The sequence below is a fragment of the Fusarium keratoplasticum genome, chromosome 8 (genome assembly GCF_025433545.1).
Source record: "Fusarium keratoplasticum isolate Fu6.1 chromosome 8, whole genome shotgun sequence".
In the NCBI taxonomy this organism is placed as follows: domain Eukaryota; kingdom Fungi; phylum Ascomycota; class Sordariomycetes; order Hypocreales; family Nectriaceae; genus Fusarium; species Fusarium keratoplasticum.
The window spans coordinates 1,212,475-1,237,033 of record NC_070536.1 but is presented as its reverse complement, the minus strand read 5'-3'; the positions used below and the strand labels follow the sequence as shown (position 1 = coordinate 1,237,033).

The following is a 24,559-nucleotide window of genomic DNA, read 5'->3' as shown; positions in this document are numbered from 1 at the left end:
ATGGATGAGACGATCCTGAAGTCAGCGGTGGTCCGAACCAGCGACTATTTTCAAGAGTCGTATGTACGACCGAACTACATTATTTTCGTGAGGTCAGGCTTGGACGCATACTCATGGCGCCCAAATCACGAAACAGCTTGAAAAGAAGGGCCCTCTAGTCTTCTGTGTTGCTTCATCAAAGCGGAGCAACAACGCAACCTCGAGGCACGAAACACATCGAGACCAAAGTGATCGAGCCATGTCCTGACGACCTGTTCCCTGTGCCTCGACCCGAGACGTCATCGACATACATGTGGAGGATGTGCCTGTTCGTCATTTAGATGAGCCCTCTGTGTTCATCATCCACACGATGGCCGATAGGGCTCCTTTCAGCTCCTTCCATCACTTCTTACGAGCCTCCTGAGCGGTGTGGTAGATGATGCTGCTTCAAGCTAACGAATCGACTTTATCGGGACTTCTTCATCCCTCGACTACTTACCGCGCATCGTGGAAGTGCAGAACGATGACAGCATCTTATCCTGTCGGATATGCGGACAGCTGTTCGTCAACAAATCCCATTGCACAAGACACGAAAACACTCTTCACGCGAAGTTGGAGCATTGCAGCTCACAGATCTTGGCGAGCACCTTGAAGAGCCATGCCAACAACTGCTACTTGGACACTGAGATTTTGACACCGACGAAGATCTATTGCGGCCTGAACAGGGGGTTCTCCTTCCGATCGCGCTCTTATGTCTGCGATGAAAACGGGCCTGTCACTACATTTCAACTTTATTTCCCTATTTACCTTCATGACCTTGACCAATTGGCATTTGGGACATTGGCTTTGGGGGCAGCCGAACTTCCTGAGAGATACATTCCGGTTTTGGCTTTACGATGTCGGACGAACTGATCAGGGGTTGCTGATGTGCGCATCCCTATTTGAACAAGGTGTTCCGAGCCACCAGCAACAACAACTTGAACAGCCGGGAGTCATTGATATCGTGGAGGACGTCCAGACGGCGGGTAGCCAGGTGCTGACCATGGAGGACGATCAGATGGTGGACCAACAGCCGGCGTTCGGCCAACAGTGGTCGGACGCATCTGGCTTCGAGCTGCGTCATAAATATCAGTTCGGGATAAAACGGCCCAAAACAAACTGGCGGCAGCACAGAGGGAGATTGCAGTGGCTGGAACGCAAGGGTACAAGATCCTCAGAGAGATTCGGGCCAGGACGATCGAGCAGCGATAACGACAAGTCACGTCTCTCGTCAATAACCTCTACCCCTGGGGGAGGTGTCTTCTTTTCAGCACCACGAGGAGAAGCTCGGACGTAAGGTCATGAACCTGGAACACAGAGATTCCAAGAATCAAGGTCAACATAACGACCAAGACGATAGTAGACCAGCTGTTTTCGGCCTCGAGGGCATTGCGGCTAGTCTGAGGCAGAGCTACAGAGCTTAGTGACTTTTACCAGCTATCGACAGGACCTTGGGTCGATTTTCAAGACGCCTACATGTTCCATAGGACGTTGTCGGAGTTACTACTTAAACTCACCAGAAGGAGTTGGAATGGAGGTCAAAGGGGTTCGGCTGAACCAAGTTGACCACGCACATGAATGGAAGGATGGCACACAAGGAGCCACATCATTGATCCGCAACCGCCTCCAGTGAAATTCGCCTTGGCATAGGCTCGAGATCTTGGGCAGGGGTTTCAACTGGTATCCACGGGTCAATTCCCGCACATGCAACTGGGACATCTTCCGCAGGCTCATACCCAGAGCCATTCTCGGCAGCCTCAAGTTACGAACCAGCGTCGACAGACTCATGTTGCGGAGCATCATCTGGTCATAACGCATGATTGGAAGAGGTATTATCATGATAGAATCATAGAATTTAAACTTGAACCGATAAAAAGACAAACATTCAAAGTCAACTATGAGTAGTCGAGTTACACGTGAGACTTAACCAATACACATATCATGAATGATTCAAGCCTTACTCCGCAATCACTGACACCTTTAAAGAATCATCCAAGGGTATCCATCCACACAAATCACAAATCCAACACTCCCCCAGTTACGTTGCAAGCTGCGAAGCCTCAACATTCGCCCCCTCAATCTTCTCAACCACACAAGCCGTCCCATACGCGCTCGCCTGCGCGAACCCTCCCAAGTCTCCCGTCTCGAACCGCAGGCAGATGATGGCGTTTCCCCCTCGCTTCTTGGTCTCCTCGACGACGCGGCTGATGGAGTCGTTGCGGCACGAGTACAGCATCGAGGTGAACCAGGTTAGCTCGCCGCCAGCCATGCTCTTGAGGACCATGCCGATGCCTGCGGCGATGTTGCGGGAGCGGACTGTGATGCCGTAGACGGCGCCGAGGACTTTGACTACGCGGTAGCCGGGGAGATCCATCATGGCTGCATGAGTGTTAGTGGCAAGGATCTTGGTTTCTTTTCTGAAGAGGCTTACTTGTAGTGACGATTCCGTCTGTCTCGGTGACTAGGATAAAGTGTTAGTGAGGGTGAGCATGAGTGATGGTGAATTCACTTACAACAATGCAGATCAGACAGCTGAGGAGGAATATTGGCGACTTCGCCCTGCTCCTTGCCGTGGTGCTGCTCTTTGGTTGAACCGAAGACCATTTTGATGGCTGCGTATGAGTGCGACGACGATGTAAATATTCAATGATGAATGATAATTATCGTGTGTTATAACAAGAGTGAGCGTCTTGTAATGATAGAATGTCGAATCTTGTCATGATGAAAAAAGAGGGAGTCAAGTGGTATTTAAATACTCCTACGGTAGCGAAGCGAAAAAGCCATAATCAATGCATCGAAAGCCTCAAAATACAAAGCTACGGCAAGGTGATGCCGCATCACCCAATGCTCCCCTCTCGCATTCGTCGTATTCCGTCGCGAAAGTGGCTGGGGTCTTTACTTGTGCCGATCAGCCGCCCCAGATCTTTCTCGTTTAGACCGCATTCGCGTGGCGGTGCAAACTGGAATGCCTGGTAGGGGTGTTTCTGATCCACGTGATTCTGCCTTGACTTGCGCTCTTTTTCCTCTCTAATAACATGGCAAATCATCTGTTTCTGTTGTGTCGGGGGTGTCGGCCCTCGTGACCGGAAGCTCCGCCCGAGAGTGGGGCCGGTACGGAGATGCTCGATTCCGGCATGGACGGGGGGGCATGCCGGGGTATGCACAGTTCAGACAAGAGATCGCTATATTCCTAAACGTAAAGTGTATAAACTAGAATCTCTTCAAACGGGTGCGGCTCTCTTCAAAATATGCAGTCATCGTCATGTCATGTCAAATATGTACACTCATCATCATCTATCCCCAAAACGAACGGCTCGACCTCTTCTTGGTAGCCCTCTTTCTCCGTCCAAACTTCTTAACCCTCTTCGCATCTCTAGCATGCAGCATAACCGCGCTCAGACTGCGCTTTCCACCGCCGCCTTCAACATCAGCAGCCTCGATATCGCCGCAGTCGGGCCTCTCGAGCCTATTGGCAAATGTGTCGACGGCCCAGAGAAGCACGCCGTTGGTCCACCCGAAGCCCTCGACGACTTCGTACTCGCCGCCGCCGCCCGCGACGTTTGTGGCGTTGTCGGCGTACTTTTCAAACATGATGCCCTCGTCGGCGTCCGAGAGACCGCGGAGCTGCGGCGTCTCCGACGTGGAACCGCCCGTCGCGTACCACGTGCAAAAGGTCGAGTCGAGGTATCTCTGTCCGAGCTTGAGGGCCAGACGGCGGAGCTCGATGAAGGAAGGGTCCATGATGCCAAAGGTAGGGGGCACGTTCTGCAGGCCCGCCATGAGGATGTGCATCAGCGGCGGCCAGACGTTGGGCTGGTCCCACTGCTGCCCGGTCCGGAAGTTTGTCGCGGGGATGCCGCCGGCCTTGGTGTCGAGATACTCGGCGACGCGGCTGTAGGCGTTAAGGACTGCAAAGGGGTTCCTCATGAGGTAGTCGGGGGCGGCGCCCAGCCAGAAGGGGTAGAACTGGGACACGCTGAAGAGAACCTGCTTGCCCTTGGGAGCGGTGGTCTTTTCGATGGTCTCTGTGTCGTCGTCTTCGGGCACATAGATGTACTGGGACTGGGATGTGATGTTGTAGTCAAAGTAGCTCCAGAGCGTCTCGTTCCAGAGGAAGGTCGTCATGGCGTAGCTGCGGTTGGCGGCTACCTCGCGCCATTGCTCGCTGGCACTCGTGTTGCCGGCGTTTGCGTAAAAGTCAGCAATGGCAATCTCGTTGCCGTACAGGATGGAGTTGAGATCCACGGGGATAATCTCCCTGGTGTTGAGGTATCGGAGAGGGAAGTAGTTGTCCCTCGCAGCATCCTCAGGACGAGCAATCCATCGCGATGTATAGTCCCAACCGCTCTCAGCGCCGCTGGCAAGGTTGCCATACAGAGTCTCCTTTTGCTTCTCGTCGAGCTTCTCCTCCTCGGGAAAGACATCTCCCTCGGCCGAGTAGTAGGACTTGTTGTTGGCGGTGACATAGTCTTCTCGGTACGACTCTGGCCGGGGACGGGTGTTGGAGACGTCATAACTGCAAGGTTCAGGTTAGTCCGGATGCTTCGGGGGAGGACATCTCGCATTCATACCGGTTCAGGAGGAAGGTTTCATTGTTAATGTAGACCTCGACAGTTCGGTTGGTCATCCAGAACTCATGCTCCTTGACCAGCAAGGGCAAGGCGCGGTCCAGGATGTCGGTGTCGTTGGTGTGTTGGACGTAGATCTTGACCATCTGTGCCAGCAGAGGCGGCTGGGACCGGTTGAGATAGTAGATGCGAGCTCCGTTGGGCACGAAGCCATACTCTTCAACAAAGTCGAGGAAGTTCTCAATAGTGTTCTTGGCAATCTCGACAAAGGAGCCACCAGTGCGGAGCAGACCCTCGAGGATCCAGTAAGAGTCCCAGTAGTAAGGCTCTCTGAACCGACCACCAGCAACGACAAAGGTGCGGTTGATGGGGATGAAACTGTTCGGACATTCTGTGCAGTTGTTGGAGTCGCTGTTGTAGCGACGGGTCAGGTCAGGCCAAATGTCAATGACCTTTTCCGTAAACTCCTTGATGACGGTATCGTCAATCTTGTCGAGGAACTCGGGATCCGTCTCGAGCTCGTCCTCGGGGACTTCTTCAAGCTCGCCGCCAGCGTCGGCAAAATTCTCATCGAGAAAGTCTGCGAGGGCCGAATTGTTTCTGAGAGGTTTTTCGAGCTTGTCAAATGCCTCTTGGATCTCTTCCAGAGGTCGAATGGCTGGCCTGCAAGCGTGTTAGTGCAAGTGGGCCATTGAAGAGAGACAACAACGTACATGTCAACAAAGGTCTTGGAGTCGCTAAATGGTTGCGCAAGCTCAACCTGCTCGAGGATATCGCCGTGGCAGTAAATTGGTGAGTCGCACGGCGCAATAACAGAGCCATTGACATAGAGAGCGGACACGGCCGTGGCCGAAGCGGCCAGGGCCGTCGCAACATGTCTCACCGCACCCATTGTTGTCGACTGAAGCTTTCCTTGATCAGATCTGCCTCAAGAGAAGAGCTGCAAGAGTGAATTGACTGTAGAAAAGAGAGAAAATCAGAGGGACGAAAGCTGCGTATATATGCGATGCGACCAAAGTCACTGACTCGGCCAAGCACGGCATGACATGATGCCCAGTATCCCTGACCAAGAAGTGACCGTCTGTTTCCCCCAGCTGTGAGCAGGCTTTCCATGCTGCCCAGCCCAGAAAGGAAGCTGTTTTTGCTTGGACGACGATCACCCTCCACAATGCACCTCCACCACGAAGCATGGGGCGACCTTCACGGATGCGTCGAGATGCTAGCGTACAATTGACAAGAAAGCTGCCAAGGGCTTCGTTTTCCGTCATTCAAGTCATTGTGCATCTCCTAACCATCTTGGCCTTGTCATTCAACTCTTTAGACAAGTTCAATTCCAAGCTTGGCTGATGAGCTCTCTCGTCTTTCATCCTCAAGAATACCTGACCCTCCAAGGATCATCATGATCATGCCCCCGAATTCGGCCCGTCCTCCCAAGGCTTGGTCGTCTCGACCAGTGACGTTATGCCGAGACAAGGCCTCACCCCAGACGCCACATTCAAACGTGGGGAAACAAAAAAAACGCTGCCTACGGATCCTTGTCTTTCTTGTCCCCGCAGTTCGGCACATCACCATCGTCGTTTTGGCCGATTGGTCCGTGACGTCAGGGGAGTCTTCAGCTCAAGCGTTGAAAAGACGTTGATGAGTCTTTTGGCTGCATTTCCGGTTTCGTTTAGAGTGCGGAATTTGAGTCCTTTCATGAACTTGACGCGCGGTCATTGACGTGTCAGCGGCGTTGTTTAAGTCGTCTTGGCTGTCCCAAACTTGGATGAGAGAGATGCATCACAGACGTTTGCTTTGAACGGCATCTCGTGCAGGGAATAAGACGGTCTTCCCGAGTGAGTGAAACAACAGCTTCTAGAACTTGATTCAACGACAGCTGGAAACCCCAACAACTTCTCAATGACCCTCAAGCTTAGACGACCACAAGCTATGCATCTCCACTCCATCTCAATGCTACTCGGCCAAATTGAGTTCATTCTTTAATTTATATTAGTCCATCTTACAGAGCCAAGTCGGCCTTACTTCAACAATAACGCCGACATCGAGTCAGGCTGTTGGTCTAGAACCCAGACTGGGCCACAGTAACAGAGGAGCATCAGCATATCCTCCCCTAAAGGTACTTGCTTATAAAAATGATAAAAATCATTCATAATTGTCTAAAATACTGCATTATACTAGATGATCTTTTCATAATTTTAGGACTTCTTGAATATATTCTTAAATTATGCTGTGAAGGCCTTTGGGATAAGTCAGGGCTAAACCTGTATCTCTGTGGTGTTTCTTTTGTTTCCAGACACGCGTGTGAGCTCTCAAAATAGTCAGGAACCATAGTGTTGATTTAATAGTGAGCCGATTTGATCCGTGTGCGCCCCCGGGGACGACGACATACTCTGAGTCCTCCTATTCCCAGATCAGTGGGTTGCTGTCCTGGGACACCGAGGTGCCTGACAGCGTTGAAGCTTGAGATGAAAACGCGATTTGTCTTATGGTTGCCCCTGGGGTACGTTCCACGTCTAATACTTCGGAGGTAGGCTTGCGAGTAAGTCGCAGGGCGACGAGACATCCATCCGTAAGTATAAACCCGTATCGAGAGTTTTTAATAGCCATGTAGGTAATGACCTGGTAAACAATCTTCTGCCATTCGAGAAAGCGATTGTTACCTTGTCTTTTCATTGTCGGCTACCACTTTTTGCTGAGTTTAGTATCGCCGGTGAGGATGTTGGCGAAACCTCCGTCTTCCTTGGCCGAGGTGTGGATGCCCGTTCCGCCCATGCAAGCAGTAGTCCACGATCGGGACTTCAAGCCTGCGCAAGACATCCTCTGGATTTTCTTTGTTGAAAATATGTAGGTCTTCTGGTAGTGGTTCATGCTTGTCTGAATCCTGATACTCGCTTGTAAGGTCCTGTTGGAAGATTTCTGATAAAGTGGCATAGTTAAAGTCAAACCATGGTCGCCAGTCTTGCTTCCCTCCACGAAAACGGCACTGCTGTCGAGGTTGACATCGGGTCTTGCGGACACCAGGAGGAGAGGCGGCATCTTTGTCTGAAGGTAGGTAGTTCAATAGACAATAAGGCAATGTGGTCCTCGAAGACTCGGGGGTCTATCCACTGGTTTCCCACAGGGAGAAGATTGGCCAGTCCATATTCTTGAACCTCCTCTCAAGCGCTGGATGACATCTTTGTAACCCACTCAAGAGGACGCGGGAGGCTATGCTCCCATTTGGGGTGACTTGGACCACCATGGCTTCGAAGGGGCACCAGCGGGTACGAGCCCAACATATGAGCCCACAGCCCTCACCTCGTCCCACACAGGACTTTTCTTCCTCTTCGTGGCCCCGTCTCGGTTAGTCGTTCCACTTCGTAATACTCGTATGCATCCGAATTGAGACATCCCCCTTTGGGGTTTAAATAGGATGATGCGGTCGGTCAGATCGGACTCGTAGAGGCGAGCCATGACGATTTCGAAGCCATTGTCATCGCTTTGCGAGATCGAGAAGTCTGTACCGAACTTGCAGAAACTCCAAGTCAGCAAGTTAGAAGGCAGTGCATGCATCATTTCGAGAAGGGGAGCGAACTTCTTTCATGACGAACTCGGCTAGACTTTTGTCGTTGTCTTCCACGCCATCAGGGAGCCGTACGGCATGTGGTGTCTCCATGTTACCACGCTGAACCCTTTTTTCGAGCAGAGAATCCCTCGGAAATGAAAGAAGCTGATGAGAGGGTGAGAGATGACAGAGCAAGAAAGGTAACGAGGCTGCATGATCCATTGCCCAACCATATGGATTTATTCCGCCCAACAACAGGTTGGGTAGCTGGGTACCTACCGAGGCACTGCGCCACGGGCATGCTCAACTTGGCACAGGTAATAGAGGGTTAATCAATGGATGGACAACGTTCATCTACATGCTTCTATCTCCAAGTTATGACCAGCTCAAATCGGCTGCTTTGAGTAGTCGACTTGATATGCAGCCTTGTCTATTCCGTCCTTACACTAGAATACGACTATTGGGGTGCATAAACGCTTCCCTTTCCAACCTGCTGCTTCGAACTCAGATCCTCCTTCTCAGCGAGAACCTTATCAAACACCGCTCTCAGCCGCTTCAGTACCTCTTCCTCGTTCTGAGCAACCTGGTAGTGCGTCACCAGTCGGTTGCACATGAACTTGAGTCCCTCCTCCTTGCCAATTTCGATGAACCGCTTCTCGCTGCACCCTGCGGCCTTGAGGTCCAGCCACACCATGTTGGTCTCGGTCGGCTCTTCAACTTTGCCGCCCAGGCTTGCCCAGAGAGCGTCGACCTTGCGGGCTGTCTCGTGAGAGGCCTTGAGGGGTCCGTCTTCGCCATTGGGTGAGGCGCCAAATGTCTGCTCGACGGCGACGCGGCCAGCTGAAGTCACAACACCGGACTGGCGAAGACCACCACCAATAGACTTGCGAGTCCATCGGGCGTGCTTAATCGTGGCCTTGGATCCCACAAGGACACTTCCAACAGGTGCACCAAGGCCCTTGGACAGGCAGAGGGTGACAGTGTCAAAGTAGGAGCAATACTCGGGCAAAGAACCGGCTCCAGAGACGACAGCCTCCCAAAGGCGAGCACCATCGAGGTGCAGTTTGATGCCGTGCTCTTTGGCGAACTCGGAGATACGCTTCACCTCGCTAAGGGGCATGACCATGCCGTGGAGGGTGTTTTCGAGGCTGATGACTCGCGTGGGACAGCCGTGGACGTCGTCATCCAGCACAGCATTCGCCATGATCTCCTCAAGGGTCATGTATCTTCCATTCTTAGGTACGATGGGCTGAATCTGAGCGCCCGTGAGAGCCGAAGTGCTATCAATTGTCAATCAAAAAGTCCGAATGAGTCTTAGAAAGTACGAACCCGCCGGCCTCAGAGGTAAAGATGTGAGCGCGGTAGTCGCAAATCACAGAGTGAGGAGGCTGTGTGAGGAGAGATCTCAAGGCCAGCTGGTTGCCCATGGTTCCGGAGAGGACAAACAGGCCGGCTTCCTTGCCAGTTCGTCCAGCGACATAAGCCTCGAGGTCATTTGTAGCAGGATCCTCCTGGAAGACGTCGTCGAGGAGGGAGCATGACTGGATAGCCTGCAGCATCGCTGGGGTGGGAGTCGTCACAACATCACCTGTGCGTAGTGTCAATGGTGAGCTGGAACCATGAAATGAACGGTGAGGTACTTCGCAGGTCAAAGGCAGCTGGGCCTTTTGCGCCAATCCAGGCATTGTGCGTCTTTTCCGAGGCTGCAATTGAGTCTCCCATGGTTACTGAAGATGAGGCAAAGAAACGATGCGGGGATGCGACTGAGCGGGTCAAGTTGGAGGTAATTGCCGAGAATCTTGTCGTCGATGAGGGTGCGTTATAACGAGAGAGACAGGATGAAATGAGTCGAGATGAGGGCCTCATGATGAGTTTAACGTGTCGGGTAATGCACCGTGGACAATGACTGCGCTACCTAAACCTCCGGACACGGAGATATTGAGGGGAACACCGAGTCGTCTTGGCCGTTGGCAGCCGTCGACAGAGCCGATACCCGCCCCATCTCGGCTCCGGCAACGGGGGAATCCCCCGCAATTGTGCATGTCAAAGGGCGCGCCTGTAGGAGGCGCGATAACGACTGACATAATGCTGGGTTGCTGCAGAGTATGCTCTTAATGTCCTCGATGAGGTTATTCACAACCGCTTGTTCAACTGTGCGCATGCCATAGCCGGTAAGCACTATCTACCCCCGTCAGCTCTCGGGAGAGTTAGCCGGCCCCCTTGTTGAGAGCGTTTCAAGATCTTGAAAGGACACACGGAACCCCGTACCTGTTACGGAGGGGCCAATCCAAGCCAATGTAAAGAAATAGCAGGGGTTTTAGTATCCTTGGCTTCAGCCAATTCAGCTTGGCGGGCTGTTACGAGACATGCATTCTCCAATTCGACTCAGCCCTACAACTCGAGCCCAAATGTCAGCTACGCCACTGTCTCTGGCGCAATGAGGCTGTGAATCTTGAAACAAAATCCAACAGGATCAGCATCCATGGGAACCCAACCCAACCCCCTCCGCAAGAAGATGGCCAAGAATCTGGCCTGTTCTCTAGCCAAGCACCCCGTCTACGAATATGCCCACGACGATGACATCCATCAGCAACGGCACTTGTTATTCTCATCTGTTGACCCAAAATGCTACAAGACTCGACATTGTGAGTGAGGAAATTAAAAAAAGGCGTCGACTCCTTTAAATTGCAGGCGTCTTTGTTCGCTCAGGAACCAACCCGTAATCTCCAGCCAATGGCCGTCGGACAAGCTCATCAAACCTGCAGTGCCACATGCACACCTTTTTGCAAGCAATGAGGCGGCGGCCGCCCCTAGCGAGCACCCGTTCGTATAAAGGATTGTCGAGTGCCTGACTAGGTGCTGACTGTAAAGGTTACGATCTTCTACCGCAGGATCCTTGCTTATGCGCTGCGCCTTTCTTCTCGAGCGCATGATGGACTGATACGAAACTTACTCTCTTTCTCTTACTGTCACTCGTTTCTGCTACGGCAAATGTTGCCATCATGGCCGCCTTCTATCGCCCATCTGGCTTCTTATTCTTGATACCATTCATTTGTCTTGTATGGCTTCTCACAAAGCAACCCCTCTTGGACCGCTCACATGTCCACCGCATCACAGACGCCGACATCAGCGTCGCTCTGACCCTCCCGCGCCTCGACTTTTCATCTCGCCCTCACCACGAGTACTATGCCTCGGATGCTGCTAAGGGCCTCTGCGCCGCGCATGGCTACTCTGTGTTTCGTCCCCGCGCCGATGCCCCTGGCGGCCGCCGCAAGATCTACGACCTCTTCATGGTTAACACGGAGCTCGACTTTCTTGAGATCCGGCTCAAGACGCTCTACGACCATGTTGACTACTTTGTCATCGTCGAGGCGCCGTTGACGTTCCAGGGCGGTCCCAAGAACCTCACTATCCGAAATAACTGGGAGCGCTTCAAGCCGTACCACGACAAGATGATCTACCACGAGCTTGAGTACCCGAAAGACTTTAAGCCGCTCCGTCATTGGGATCGTGAGGATCTTCAACGCAACGCCATGTTTGAGCAGGTCTTTCCCAAGCTCTCAGGTCCTCAAACCCCCGTAGATGGCGATGTGCTACTCGTGGCCGATGTCGATGAGATTCCCCGTCCCGCGACGCTCCTCGTCCTTCGCACGTGCAACTTCCCTCGGCGCCTCACGCTGGCTTCCAAGTTCTACTACTACTCGTTCCAGTTCCTCCACGAAGGTCCCGAGTGGCCCTTCCCCCAGGCGACATACTACGGCGGGATGCGCGGCACCATCCTCCCTGGCAACCTGCGAACCGGCGACGCAGGCGTCCCTTTTCTGCGAGATCTGGAAAAGGGCGTGTTGGCCAACGCGGGCTGGCACTGCAGCTCCTGCTTCGCAACCGTGGACCAGTTCCTCAACAAGATGGCAAGCTTCTCACACGAGTGGATGAACCACGAGTCGTTCCGCAACCGGGACCGAATCGCCGCCGCCGTACGTCAAGGTGTCGATCTCTGGGGACGCAAGGTGGACAAGTTCCGACGCATTGAGAACAATGTCGATCTCCCGAGGTGTCTCCTCGAGGACAGGGAAAGGTTCAGGTATATGCTGAATAGGGACGGTGAGACGGCGGGGTTTACCGACTATCCATGATGAGATGAAGGTTTCTCATGATGTTATGCACGTTTTTGGATAAGGAGTTTCGCATTGTGTCTCGGTACTATATCGTCCAGGAGTTTTAGGATATAATAATACCCTCGGTCTTCATCTCTCAAACAACTTGAGCCAAGGAAACTTGACTTAACCCGTTCGTCCCGATATACACACACTAACAACCCCCCCTGAGCTTGGCATGATCTGACAACTGAGCTCGCGCAAAAGTTCGTGGCCAACGGGAAGCTCCATTCCGCTAAGACGGCTTCCTTTGCCCTAAGGGTTCGCCGGATCCGGCGTGATTGAGGGCATTCTTGTAGAGGAAGGGATGGAATGTGCCGCAACACGTGAGCCATGACAACGGCAAGACTCTCTCTCCCTAAACAATTCATCAGTCATTCTCAAACTTGGCATCTTCAAGCTCTGACCAGAAGAACACCAATTGCAGCACGTTGCCGGTCACATCCCATCTTCAGCTTCTCACTGGCCACCCATCAGAGACAACTAATGTTCCCCCCCAATGAGAACCTCGAAGAATGAATCGAAAGAAACGAGGGGGTTCCTCGGCAAACCAGCCGCGCCAGAGGGAGAGAGAGAGGAGAAAAAAAGGGCCCCATTGCAAAAAAAAGCCATGCCGTCTAGCGCAAGAGGTACGATTCGCTGACAGTCGCCGGCCGCGCTCCAATGAAAAGGCCAAATCCACCTTTTTCTCGTCGACTGTGAATTCCAGCTCATCTCCCAGGGGTTGGGTTAAGGAAATAGCATTTCTATCCCTTTTCCCCTTCGTGTTCTTTTTCCTTTCCATTGTTCCATTCTTATCTCTCTCTTTTACTTTTCTTTTCTTCTTCTCATCTCCAAATCTCGTGTTTTCTTTGCTTTTCCTCGTCGTCGTCATGTTACCCTCGCCTAGGCCCCGCCCCGTCCCGACAGCCCTGCCGCTCCGCCTCCGTCCGTTCACCGCCGTCCCCGTTCAGTCGGAGCCTCCGAGGGCAGTTTGATCACGAGAGACCGAGTGCAACCCCTCGGGGTCTGTTAAATACCGAAACGTCAGATCAAGAACTTGAAAGATATCCATTGTATCCAAGACGACGACTCCCAACCAAAGGCCAATGGAGTCCTCCTCGAAAAAGAAAACCAGGCCCCGTCCATCGGAAGCACTTGGCCGGACAAGAAAACACCAGCACCCAGTCAGAAACACCCACGATACTTGACCCCCCCTCCCCTCGGCCTGCAACTGCACTCACTGCTGCATCCAGACACACCAGTTCGTTTCGCTCGGCCGGGCGCGTGTGTATGTATGTAGGTATGTATGTGGGTGCGCGGAACAGGGAGCGGGGGGACGGGATCCATCATCGGATTGATTGACTGACAGGGCAGGGCAGGCAGGGCAAGCAGGGCCTCTCTCGCTGGCCTCCCTTCTGTCTGGCTGGTCGCCTGCCAGAAGGCGGCGTGCGGCGCTTGTCAACTGCAGCGATGAGTTGGCCAACGCATCAAGTGGTCCGTGTGTAGCCTCCATCCCAGACTCCCCAGAAGTGCCAGACCAGAGTTTCCCTCAACAACCCCCCTCTCCTCTCCTCTCTCCCCTCTCGTCCCTTCAACTTCACTTGTCGCTTGCTTTGACGCTTGTTCTTCATCTTGATCCCTCTGCTCCCCTCGCAGCCTCGCTCCTGTCCCTTTGGACGGCTCAAAAGGACCTCTCCCCCGTCTGGAATCCGTCTACACCAACATTTACACCCCTGTCATCGTCACCTGGACTGGACCATCCTCCTCCGCCTCACCAGGACCATGGAACTCGACCCATGCCATCCGGCTCACTCATTCTCACATTTTGCCGGTCCAAATCTCCCAAGGAAGAACCCGTTGGTCCCAATTTCTCTTCATTTTAATGGATCTTGACCTGTTTGCCAACGATAAACACCTGCGAATGCCTCAGACATCCCGGTTACATCTCGAAGCTGCATCTTCATCTCAATTCCCTGTCTATCAACCCACGCTTCTTCTGCTGGTTATAGTGCCAAATCCTCACCAAGCAATTTCATAGCGACATCATCATTCAGTCATCAGCCGTTTCCTCAGCCGCTTGAAGAGTACTCATACAAGCTCGTGGCCGAAATCATTGCCCGTGCTTACTTATTCAAACATTCGCGTCCCAGCCAAGAAACAAGACGTCCAAGAATCATATCATCGTCGTCGTCGTCAACAGAGAAGAAATTCCGGAAGCACCAACGACAACATCAGCCATGGTCTCGGCGCAAAATCTGCACCCACTGGCAAGCGCCAGTTCTCATGCACAGAACCAGTATTCCTCGGAGAATGCCCTCTCCGCCATTCTAGCCAGTGCTGAATTTTCTCACCCATGCCAGCTCATGCTCCATCAACAAAGAGAAAAAAAAGGGCCTTGCACACCCGGAATAATAACAACAAGAAACCAGCGAAGAAGCCTTCGACATGATTGTGAAATAACCGCTCATGGGCTGACAGATATCTGGAAAAGTCATGAGCTCGTGAGAGAGGAAGTTTATATATGTTTACCGTTCGTTCACCCCTTCGCTTCGCCGCACGGCCGGCCCTTCGTTCTTCTCTTCAATCTTGACGCCCCGGAGGCAGGCAGCCATGGACTTCTTCCTCATAGTCACCCCGGACCCAGGAACCCAGGTCCGAGAGGCTCGCTCCCTTTCTCCCAGGCCGGACTGGAATAAGAGCTGCATCCGCAGACAGGCGTGTCACGGCCACCATGCCGACATGTCGTCGTCTTCATGCACGGGTGGCATACTTCATTAGAAACTCGACTACGGCGTCAAGGTTTGTCTCTTCTTTCGCACTGATACCATAGCAGCACACCTCGCGACCGCGTATGCTCTTCAGGTCCAGTTCGTCAATCAACTCGTCCACCGAGAGCTTGTCTGGGAGATCAGACTTGTTCCCTAGGATTAGGAGCGGGATGCCGGCCAGTGACCTGCGACCCATGAGGTCGTGGAGCTCTTCCTTGGCTTGGGGGATCAACTCGATATCGGCAATGTCCACGATGAAGACGATGGCGCTAACGCCCCGGCAGTATCTCTCCCACATGGTGCGAAACCGAGGCTGGCCACCAATGTCCCAGCATTTCAGCGTAACATGGCCTCGTTGCACCTTTTTCATGTTGAATCCGACGGTGGGAATCGAGCTGCGCGGCATCCGAGGTTAGCACTACGTCCCTGCCAACAGGGAACCGACGGAACGGTCCATCCGGGTTAGGAGGAAGGGGATGACATGGGCCATCTTGGGGATGCGCTTACTCAAGAGTGAACTCTCCTCCCTATTCATCACCAGGGTCAGCCAGAGGCGGTCAAGCGGCAGAGCATGGAGCGATATAGGAGACACTTACGGCGAGGACCCTCAATAACGACGTCTTGCCAGCATTTTGCAAGCCTACCATGGTCACCTCCATCTCCATGGCCCTTCGCATCATTGTCAGTATGTCGGCGCAGTTGATCCGCGGCGAGCCGAGGCAGGGCAGCAAAGCACGAGGCAGAAGAGCCAGGTGGCAGCATATCGCTCAGCAAGCGGCTCATGGGACACGGCTACTCACCAAAACATGCGCATTAACCAATTGTAGACCCTCTGAAAAAGTCCTGCCATGTTTACTATCGGGGCACCGAAGGCGCTTGTCGGGTCGCGGCAGAAGCGGTCGGGTGAAGGCGGGGGTGCTGATCGAGCAAAGAGCTGGATAGGCCAGCTATTACGGCAGGGCGAATGGAGAAAAATGTAGTCCGCCAAGGATGGCGGGTGTTTTTATCCAAGGTACGTAAAATATCTCGATCTCGCAGAGGACGGTCAAGGTTGTGGCGGGCGGGGTGCTTTATGGCAAAGGCAATTCTTGGTGTTGGTGCTCAGACGCAGGGTCGCGGTTGGTGAGGGCAAGGATGAACAACGAGCGGGACGGCGGCTCAGGAAGAAAAGCGATTTGTATGACGGTGGCAGGCGACGAGTAACATCTGCACCTGCTGCTGCTAAGTTGTGCGCGCCAGCGTCTGGGCGTCGGAGTCGGAGTCGGAGGCGGGCTCGGGCGGCGATGGGATGGGGATGGTAGAAGGAGGAGAGGCTCGTGGTGCAACGACGAAGGAGCAGAGCAGTAGATTGGCACAGCACAGGTGACGCCTGGGCGGAGGCACAAATAGGGCCCCACCTGGGACGAGATGACGGCCGAGACAGTCGAGAGACGCCGGACGGGCACCAAAAAGGGCACCCAAAGGCCACCAGAGGCCACCACAAAGGCCACCAACGGGCACGAGCCTTTGGGGCCCTTGAGGGGGGCAAGGGATGGGGAAGTGGTGGGAACGACCCGTGCCTGGCGGCGCAGGTAGCGTAGCTTTTAGCGTAGTTGCAGCGCCAAACGAGCACAGAGACAGAGGTCGTGGAAGATAGGTGGACGGCTAGGTCGAGTCGGGCAAAGATGGATGTCGACGTCAAAAGCCTGGGTGGGTTCCAGCGCAGCTCAATGTGTAAACACCACTGACAGCTCGCTCTACCGATAGCCGGGGAGCAGGGAATCGCTAGAAGAGCTCCAGGTCAAGGAGCCCAGGGCAGTCAAGCAAGAGAAGCCGGAGCAGGGGTGAGCTGGGCGCGGGTGCGCAAAATGTACTGATTGGGGATTGCAGTCGTCGCGGGGTGTTGTGACATTCCAGTCTTCAATCACCTGGTCCAGCCCAGAGGTGGCAGCAGTGTGGGTTAGACGCTGCGACGTCTCATTCGCTTGGCCGGGGTCGAGCTTGCTAGGGCGGAGCGATGATCGACCAGGGCTGGAGAGCGGCGTCGACGTCAGTGCTAGTCTTCTGAGGGCGCCTAAGAGGCTTTTGTCTCTTTAAATAAGGGTCCTTGTCTCTGGCAAGGCGGCTAGAGCTCAACGTAAAGCGGATAAATGATATGGAACAGTGCAGGTGGAGATGGATGTTTGATCTTGGTGCTTAGTTCTGGCTGAACCCAGTCGCGGTTGGCTGCAGGGACCTTGAGACCTGGCTGGGCGGGATCCGGCAACAAACCGAGGTGATGGGTGAAGTACCAGGCGGCAACGATGGACTTGACGATCTAGTACCAGATCTAAGCGGGTCGTGTCTCGGGGTTGAGCGTGGCGGGCGGGTATCCCGTTTGCCTTTTGTTCTGTCAGTTTGAACCCCGGCGAATCAGCCGTTCCCAAGATGTGAGTGGTGAGGCTGTGGCAGTTCTAAAGCGCCTGTCAAATATGTGTCTGAATGTGCTGAGCGTGGTGTTGCAGGTGCACATGTAGCTGGGGTCGTTGTCGCCAGCCAGTGACAGTGAGGAGTCTTGAGAGAGCGAACACCAGAATGAGGAGCTGGGCGAACTAAATGGCGAGCCGACCATAGAAGGCTTCTGACGATGAGTGACTCTTGCGGTAAATGGTGACGAATATCTGCCCAGGTTATCAAGCTGCTAGCGATGACGCCGGGATCATCCAATCACCAGACCTGAGGCGCAGTTTTGCGAGGCAGCAGCGGCGATGTAGATCTGAAATGACCCAAGTCGAGGAGTCTGACGGCGCGACTGAAAGGTTTGGTCGGCGTGAGCATCAAAGTTGGCCTCGGTAGTAAGAGGGAGAAGGACGAGAGAAAGACAAGTGACGGAGAGGGGGAAGACGTGACCTGCAGGTATAAGGCTTGAGTTAAGGTAAGGTAGGTATGGCTGTCCAAATCAAGTGGGTTCCTGCCGTTTCGACCTGACCTACCTCCCCAAGTCAGACAACAACAACAGAAGAAACTCGAATGTTTAGAAATAGAAACAAAGAAGACTTCCATCGTCCACTTTCCTTCTTGGTACAACAACGAGACTCCGTTTTCCGATTGGCATAGACTGCTGGGTAAGGCGAAATGGCCTAACCGAAGCCAGGCAGCGTCAGGTGTCCTGCAACACCAGCATGGACAGTCCTAACACAAGCATCCACATCTCATCCACCAGTCTCCAAGATTCTCTCCTCACGAGATGCCGTGCCTCTTGTTCTCGCTCAGCATCAATAATCCGAAAAGGGAAGCGTGCACGAGGGGCACATGCGATGAAGTTGTGCACCACCGGCAACGCAGGTTGGGCTGCAGTCCCTGCAAGCATCAAGCCTCGGCGGCTTTGTGCCTCACGCTCAGCATCTTTCGTGATTCGCGAGCAAGGCCATGGTTGGGAAACCATTGCTTAGAGCTCCTAGGGCTCCGTGGTGGGTGCATCTGTCGGCCTTGTTCATGATGGAGGTGGTGGCTGGGTAACAATGAGCTCTCATTTGGCATCCATCATGAGCATAAGCCCCGGATCTCCTTGCTGTCTCGTTCATTGATCTGTCTGGAGAGAGCTCCGCAGGAGGTTACTGCTGTGTCCTGCACCAGCGCGCATCTTGCGGGTCATGCTGCAAGCTTCTGAGCAATAAGACGGAGTCCTCCGCTACCTGCTGGCTGCGCCGGTGCTGGATCGGTCATGTAGGAAAACGGCCCCCATCTTGAGCTTCCGAGTTCCAGTCAGCGACAGGTCCGCATGTCCATTCCAGGCACCAGCTCCAGGCCTCTAACACTCTCGAAGCCATGGAATTACCTATTCCAGGCAACACAAGCGGCAACAACCTTTGCGCTGGAGGCCTCGTGACTTGGATGGTCAGATGAACTCGTCGTCATCATCCAGCATTGCCTCGTTGATATCCGAAATGGAATCTTTCTCTCCTTAACGCGCATCCATGAGCCTTGTGCCGCAAGCTATCAGACGAGTTCTTCCTCTTATCAAATTATCGGATTATTCCTGTCGTGCTACACCTGCAGAAACATAGGCCAACTCTCCTCTTACTTAGCCTGCAACTTGACGAGGTGTGACGTTAGGAGAAGATCCGAATGGCGATCTTCAGATGGTTTCACTGCCTCATCTAACAAGTGCCCGAGCTGTTAGAGCCGGGTTGTTTTGATAGACGACCAAGTCGCTTCCGAGACACTTCATGTGGCCTGCAAGATGGAGCTGCCCCTCATTCGCTCAAGCTTTCCACATTCACCCCACCTTAATCGATAACGTATCTTATCTCCGTTTGCTTATCGGCAATTTTTTTTCCGTCGCTTTTCTTGGGTCGCCTTTTTTTTCTGCTTGTCTGCGACAGCCTCCAATTCCTCTGCGAGCCGCCTGATCGCGAATGTCTACCACTCTTCGCGATTACTCGTGTTAGACAAGACTTTGCAGGCGGCTGATAATTGCGATTGATCCGCCTCCACTTCATCCCTGAGATTATTCTACTCAGCGGCCGAAGTGAGTATCGCAAACACCCAAACATACAAAAGTCTTGAATCCGACTTCACCGATTCACCATGGCGCCCTCAGCCACCAACACCGAATGGGACCATGAGTACAACACTCTCCGCCGAGAGAACCTCTTCCGAAACCCTCCCAAGGATCACACTGCGTATCCTGCCCTTCAATTAGCCATCGATCCCCATATTGAGTCCTTCAATGGTCTCTTCCGCGACGACGGCAAGCCTGGCCTGCTGACGCATGGTCTGGCCGACATTGGCACCAAGACCTTTCTCGACGGCAACGAACGGGCTGGACCTCAAGGCAAGAATCGCCTGACCATTCGATACAAGGATGTCTTTCTCCAGAAACCCCAGGTTCCGCCTTCTAACAAGATGGCCCGGAACCGACAAATCTTTCCCGCCGAGTGCAGAGAGCGCCACGTAACATATCGAGGAAGGCTTTCAGCTACCCTCGAATATCGCATCAACGGTGGCGATCCCATTGAATTCGTCCGCGAGTTTGGCCAGGTGCCCATCATGATCAAGGTTTGATTGCCCGGTCTTGCGCCCCAAGACCGCCTTGCTAATGCTTTCTCAGTCCAACCGATGCCATCTTGAGGGCAACTCGCCTGCCCTTCTCGTTGAGCGAAAGGAAGAGTCCGAGGAGCTGGGTGGCTATTTTATTGTCAACGGTATTGAAAAGATCATTCGAATGCTGCAATTGAACAAGAGAAACTTCCCCATGGCCATCAACCGACCTAGTTTCCAGAACCGTGGCCCCGGCTACACCCCCTACGGTATCATTCTCCGCGCAGTTCGACCCGACGAGACGTCTCAGACCAACGTTCTCCACTACCTCAACGATGGAAACATGACTTTCCGTTTCTCATGGCGCAAGAACGAGTATCTTATTCCGGTCATGATGATCCTCAAGGCGCTCGTCGAGACCAACGACCGCGAGATCTTTGAGGGTCTGGTTGGCCCTGTTGGATCAAAATCGACCGAAAACACCTTCCTTACGGACCGAATCGAGTTGCTTTTGCGGACGTACAAGTCCTACAACCTTTACAGCAAGTCGGAGACGAGGGCGTACCTGGGTGAAAAGTTCCGGGTTGTGCTTGGAGTTCCTGACACCATGTCCAATCTCGATGTTGGTACCGAATTCCTCCGAAGAATTGTTCTGGTCCATCTCGGAAACGTCGACGTGACGGAGGAGCAGGACAATGAGAAGTTCAAGCTGCTTCTCTTCATGATCCGCAAGCTCTATGCGCTCGTCGCTGGCGAGTGCGCTGTCGACAACCCCGATGCTGTCCAGAACCAGGAGATTCTGCTGGGAGGTTTCTTGTATGGTCAAATCCTCAAGGAGCGTCTCGATGAGTTCCTGAGCGTTAACGTCCGCGCATCCCTGCGAGATTACCTCCGCCGGAACCCAACTGTTCCCTTTACTTCTGAAGATTTCCGCAAGGACTTCCCAAATAACATTTTCCGGAAGGCCAACGAGAATCTCGGAAATGCCCTGGAGTATTTCTTGTCCACGGGTAACATGCAGAGTCCATCTGGACTCGATCTTCAGCAGACTGCAGGTTTCACAGTTGTGGCCGAAAAGCTCAACTTTTTGCGATTCATCAGTCACTTCCGCATGGTGCATCGAGGTGCCTTCTTTGCCCAGCTCAAGACAACTGCTGTGCGAAAGCTGCTCCCCGAATCATGGGGCTTCATGTGTCCTGTCCACACGCCCGATGGTGCGCCCTGTGGTCTTCTGAACCATCTTGCACACAAGTGCAAGATCATGACCGATTCGGTCGACGTCTCCCATATCGCAGCTCTTGCTGCCGAGCTTGGGATCGTTGACGTTTCGTCAGCCTCGACCGAGGAGAATGTCGTGGTCATGCTTGACGGCAAGATTCTTGGTTTCTGCACTCCCAAGGAGTCGGTCAGAATTGCGGATTGTTTCCGATACTGGAAGGTTGAGGGCACACACGGCGTGCCTCTGCAACTGGAGATTGGTTACGTTCCTCCGTCTCATGGCGGCTCCTATCCCGGCATTTACATGACGTCTACGCCTGCGAGAATGGTGCGACCCGTCAAGTACCTCCCTCTCCAGAAGGAGGATTGGGTTGGTCCCTACGAACAGCCTTACATGTCTATCGCTGTGGTGCCGCAGGAGGTCGAGTCTGGAAAGTCTACACACGTCGAGTTTGATCCCACCAACATGCTGTCGATTCTCGCCAACATGACCCCCTTCTCGGACTTCAACCAGTCGCCTCGAAACATGTACCAGTGTCAGATGGGTAAGCAAACCATGGGAACTCCCAGCACTAATCTTCGCTACCGAACCGACAACAAGTCATACCGCATACAAACTGGACAAACACCCGTCGTGCGAGCGCCTCTTCACAACACATATGGTTTCGACAACTTCCCCAACGGCATGAATGCAGTTGTTGCCGTCATCTCGTACACTGGATACGACATGGACGACGCCATGATTCTCAACAAGAGCGCCCATGAGCGTGGCTTTGGACATGGTACCATCTACAAGACCAAGAAGATCTCGCTCAAGGATGACTCGCGAACAAAGGCCACCAAGAGTGTTACCAAGGCTTTTGGCTTCGCACCACACAGCTATGTGAGCGCGTCATACCAGGGAATGCTGGATGACGACGGCCTGCCTCACGTGGGCCGCATGATCCAGGAGGGAGATGTAATCTGCGCGTGGCACACGGTGACGCCCGACTACAATGGCAAGCTGGTGAACCTGGATGGCATCACTCACTACGAAAAGTACAAGGATGCCGAGACGGGCTTTGTCGAAGAGGTCCGCCTGATCGGAGCCGAAACCGGCAACGAGCCTCTACAGACCATCTCTGTCAAGTTCCGTGTTCCCCGATCTCCCATCATCGGTGACAAGTTCTCGTCCAGACACGGACAGAAGGGTGTCGCCTCGCAAAAGTGGCCAACGGTGGATCTGCCCTTCTCGGAGACTGGCATCCAACCGGACATTATCATTAACCCCCACGCTTTCCCTTCCCGTATGACGATAGGCATGTTTGTGGAATCGCTCGCCGGCAAGGCTGGCGCGCTGCATGGCCTTGCGCAAGACTCGACACCGTTCAAGTTTGACGAGGAGAACACTGCGGCGGACTATTTTGGCCACCAGCTGATGAAGGCCGGGTACAACTACCACGGCAATGAGCCCATGTACTCGGGCATTACGGGAGAGGAGCTCGCAGCTGACATCTACATCGGAGTTGTCTACTACCAGCGTCTACGACACATGGTCAACGATAAGTACCAAGTGCGAACCACTGGTCCAGTGGTGCCGACAACAGGCCAGCCCATCAAGGGCCGAAAGAGGGGCGGTGGTATCCGTGTGGGAGAAATGGAACGTGATGCGCTGTTGGCTCACGGAACGGCCTTTTTGCTCCAGGACCGTCTCCTCAACTGCTCGGATTACTCCAGGTCGTGGATCTGCCGCCGCTGCGGTTCGTTCCTCTCTGTGCAGCCCACCGTGTCGCAGTTTGCGCCGGGCAAGAAGAAGGCGGCCAGCATCGTGCGATGCCGCAACTGCGCCGTCAAGCTGGACGACGCCGAGGGCATCGACCTCACCGAGATCCAGGGTGAGATCTGGGAGGACGGCCAGGGCAACTCTTGGGTGGGTGGCGATCACACGACGCAGGTTGTCGTCCCCGGCGCTCTCAAGTACCTCGACGTCGAGCTGGCAGCCATGGGCATCAAGCTCAAGTACCGCGTGGACCGCACCGACGAGCCTCGCAAGGGGCCCATGAGGCCCATGTCGTTAGACGGAGTTCGGGTTGGAAAATAGATGTGTATGTTTGTTTTTTTTTTGCTAATTTGATCATTTTTGTCGGGGAGCTACCTATTCCATACACTTGCCTCCAGGGGTTGATAGAAGGGGGTGTGTTTTTACGACTGTACAGCATGGCATGTCAATACCACGATTATTTACCAAACTGGAGGCCTCGCTGTCTTCCCTGTGATGATTCAGTGCGAGTCTACAGTGCGCGTTGAAGTTGGTTTAAGGGATATCGAGGCAACCAAGAGTTGGTATTCGTTGATACGCTATCGGCCTCGTCTCAGATCCCCTTAGTTACTCAACGCGTGTCTCATCTTCAAACAAAAACCAGCAAGTCATCAAGCCGAGAAAAAATGACGCTCTCCTACCACCCAGCCTAACTCTCCCGTGCCATGTTGAGCAGGGGACAGCATAGAACAACGGAACCGAAGACCAAGCGTCCACGGCTCGGTCGGCCCCGAGCAAACGGGGCGCATGGGAAAACGTGGAGGTCAAAGGGGGCAGGTTTGTGGTTTGTGGTTTGTGTTCTGGGAAATGAGGTTGCACGGAGCGTGTAGGGCAGCTGCAAGCAGCCGTCGGGATGGCGAATGGCGGTTGAGGGAGAAGAGAGAGGGTTTGCGACTTCTTGGGGAGGAGAAGCATGTAACAAGCCGTCTTGTGCTATGCTACTTTACCTGGAGGTGTACCTTGCAGCAGACGATGAATGCCCGTGTGGATGAGGTGAGGTGGAGACCAAATGACTCGTTGCTGCTCCTACGTTTCTACATTTGCGTTTCTTTTCTCCTTGTTTGCGAGTCTTTCGGAATGCCATCTCATCACTCTAGTGTCCGTAAGCCCTGGTATCACCTTGATAAGAGTCTCTCCGGCATAGTATTGCATCTCCAGTGACAGCTTCTCAGCCAAGTTGTCGGCGATGACAAGTTGTCGAGCACACCCCGCCGTTCTAAAGTCTATATATACCAGTCTCTCTGCCCCTTGATTCAGTTAAACCGCATTTATTTCCAAGCAAAATCCGTTCATCAGTGGTGGTGCAAGTACCAGCTTAACCTCCTTCCGCGGCACGGCCTTTGAGGGACGGGCTGCACCTTCCCGCCAACAAGGCCGAGTGAAATCAGCAGTGCGCTGCAACATCCCGTGCTTCTCACCTCTGCTCGTTCTCTCTCTGGCTCCTTCCTTTCCATTCATATTCATCGAGAAAAATCTTCTGCTTAAGTCAGCAGAAGAGGCCTCAA

The 24,559-nt window shown here is 53.6% G+C and overlaps 5 protein-coding genes and 1 pseudogene across 6 annotated transcripts, besides 1 other annotated feature; 2 read left to right on the top strand and 4 right to left on the bottom strand.

Annotated features, from left to right (window-relative positions):
• Window positions 1-2,056: 2,056 nt before the first annotated feature.
• NCS57_01021100 (uncharacterized protein) lies at window positions 2,057-2,622 on the bottom strand (the record flags this gene model as incomplete). Its single annotated transcript, XM_053059961.1, has 3 exons — window positions 2,057-2,397; window positions 2,450-2,479; window positions 2,532-2,622. The coding sequence occupies 3 exons, from the start codon at window positions 2,620-2,622 to the stop codon at window positions 2,057-2,059; spliced, it is 462 nt and encodes a 153-aa protein (XP_052910355.1).
• A 690-nt stretch (window positions 2,623-3,312) lies between these two features.
• Window positions 3,313-5,493, bottom strand: NCS57_01021000 (annotated as a pseudogene). Its single transcript has 3 exons — window positions 5,300-5,493; window positions 4,590-5,249; window positions 3,313-4,534 (listed from the first exon to the last, which is right to left on the bottom strand).
• Window positions 3,313-5,493: a sequence feature.
• A 3,094-nt stretch (window positions 5,494-8,587) lies between these two features.
• NCS57_01020900 (Beta-elim-lyase domain-containing protein) lies at window positions 8,588-9,996 on the bottom strand (the record flags this gene model as incomplete). Its single annotated transcript, XM_053059960.1, has 3 exons — window positions 8,588-9,410; window positions 9,460-9,718; window positions 9,771-9,996. The coding sequence occupies 3 exons, from the start codon at window positions 9,994-9,996 to the stop codon at window positions 8,588-8,590; spliced, it is 1,308 nt and encodes a 435-aa protein (XP_052910354.1).
• Window positions 9,997-11,132: 1,136 nt separating this feature from the next.
• On the top strand, window positions 11,133-12,266 carry NCS57_01020800 (uncharacterized protein; the record flags this gene model as incomplete). Its single annotated transcript, XM_053059959.1, has 1 exon — window positions 11,133-12,266. One exon carries the CDS (start codon window positions 11,133-11,135, stop codon window positions 12,264-12,266), a length of 1,134 nt encoding a protein of 377 aa, XP_052910353.1.
• Window positions 12,267-15,020: 2,754 nt separating this feature from the next.
• Window positions 15,021-15,887, bottom strand: NCS57_01020700 (uncharacterized protein; the record flags this gene model as incomplete). Its single annotated transcript, XM_053059958.1, has 4 exons — window positions 15,021-15,432; window positions 15,545-15,564; window positions 15,634-15,706; window positions 15,838-15,887. 4 exons carry the CDS (start codon window positions 15,885-15,887, stop codon window positions 15,021-15,023), a joined length of 555 nt encoding a protein of 184 aa, XP_052910352.1.
• Window positions 15,888-19,585: 3,698 nt separating this feature from the next.
• On the top strand, window positions 19,586-23,336 carry NCS57_01020600 (DNA-directed RNA polymerase subunit beta; the record flags this gene model as incomplete). Its single annotated transcript, XM_053059957.1, has 2 exons — window positions 19,586-20,056; window positions 20,109-23,336. 2 exons carry the CDS (start codon window positions 19,586-19,588, stop codon window positions 23,334-23,336), a joined length of 3,699 nt encoding a protein of 1,232 aa, XP_052910351.1.
• Window positions 23,337-24,559: the final 1,223 nt, after the last annotated feature.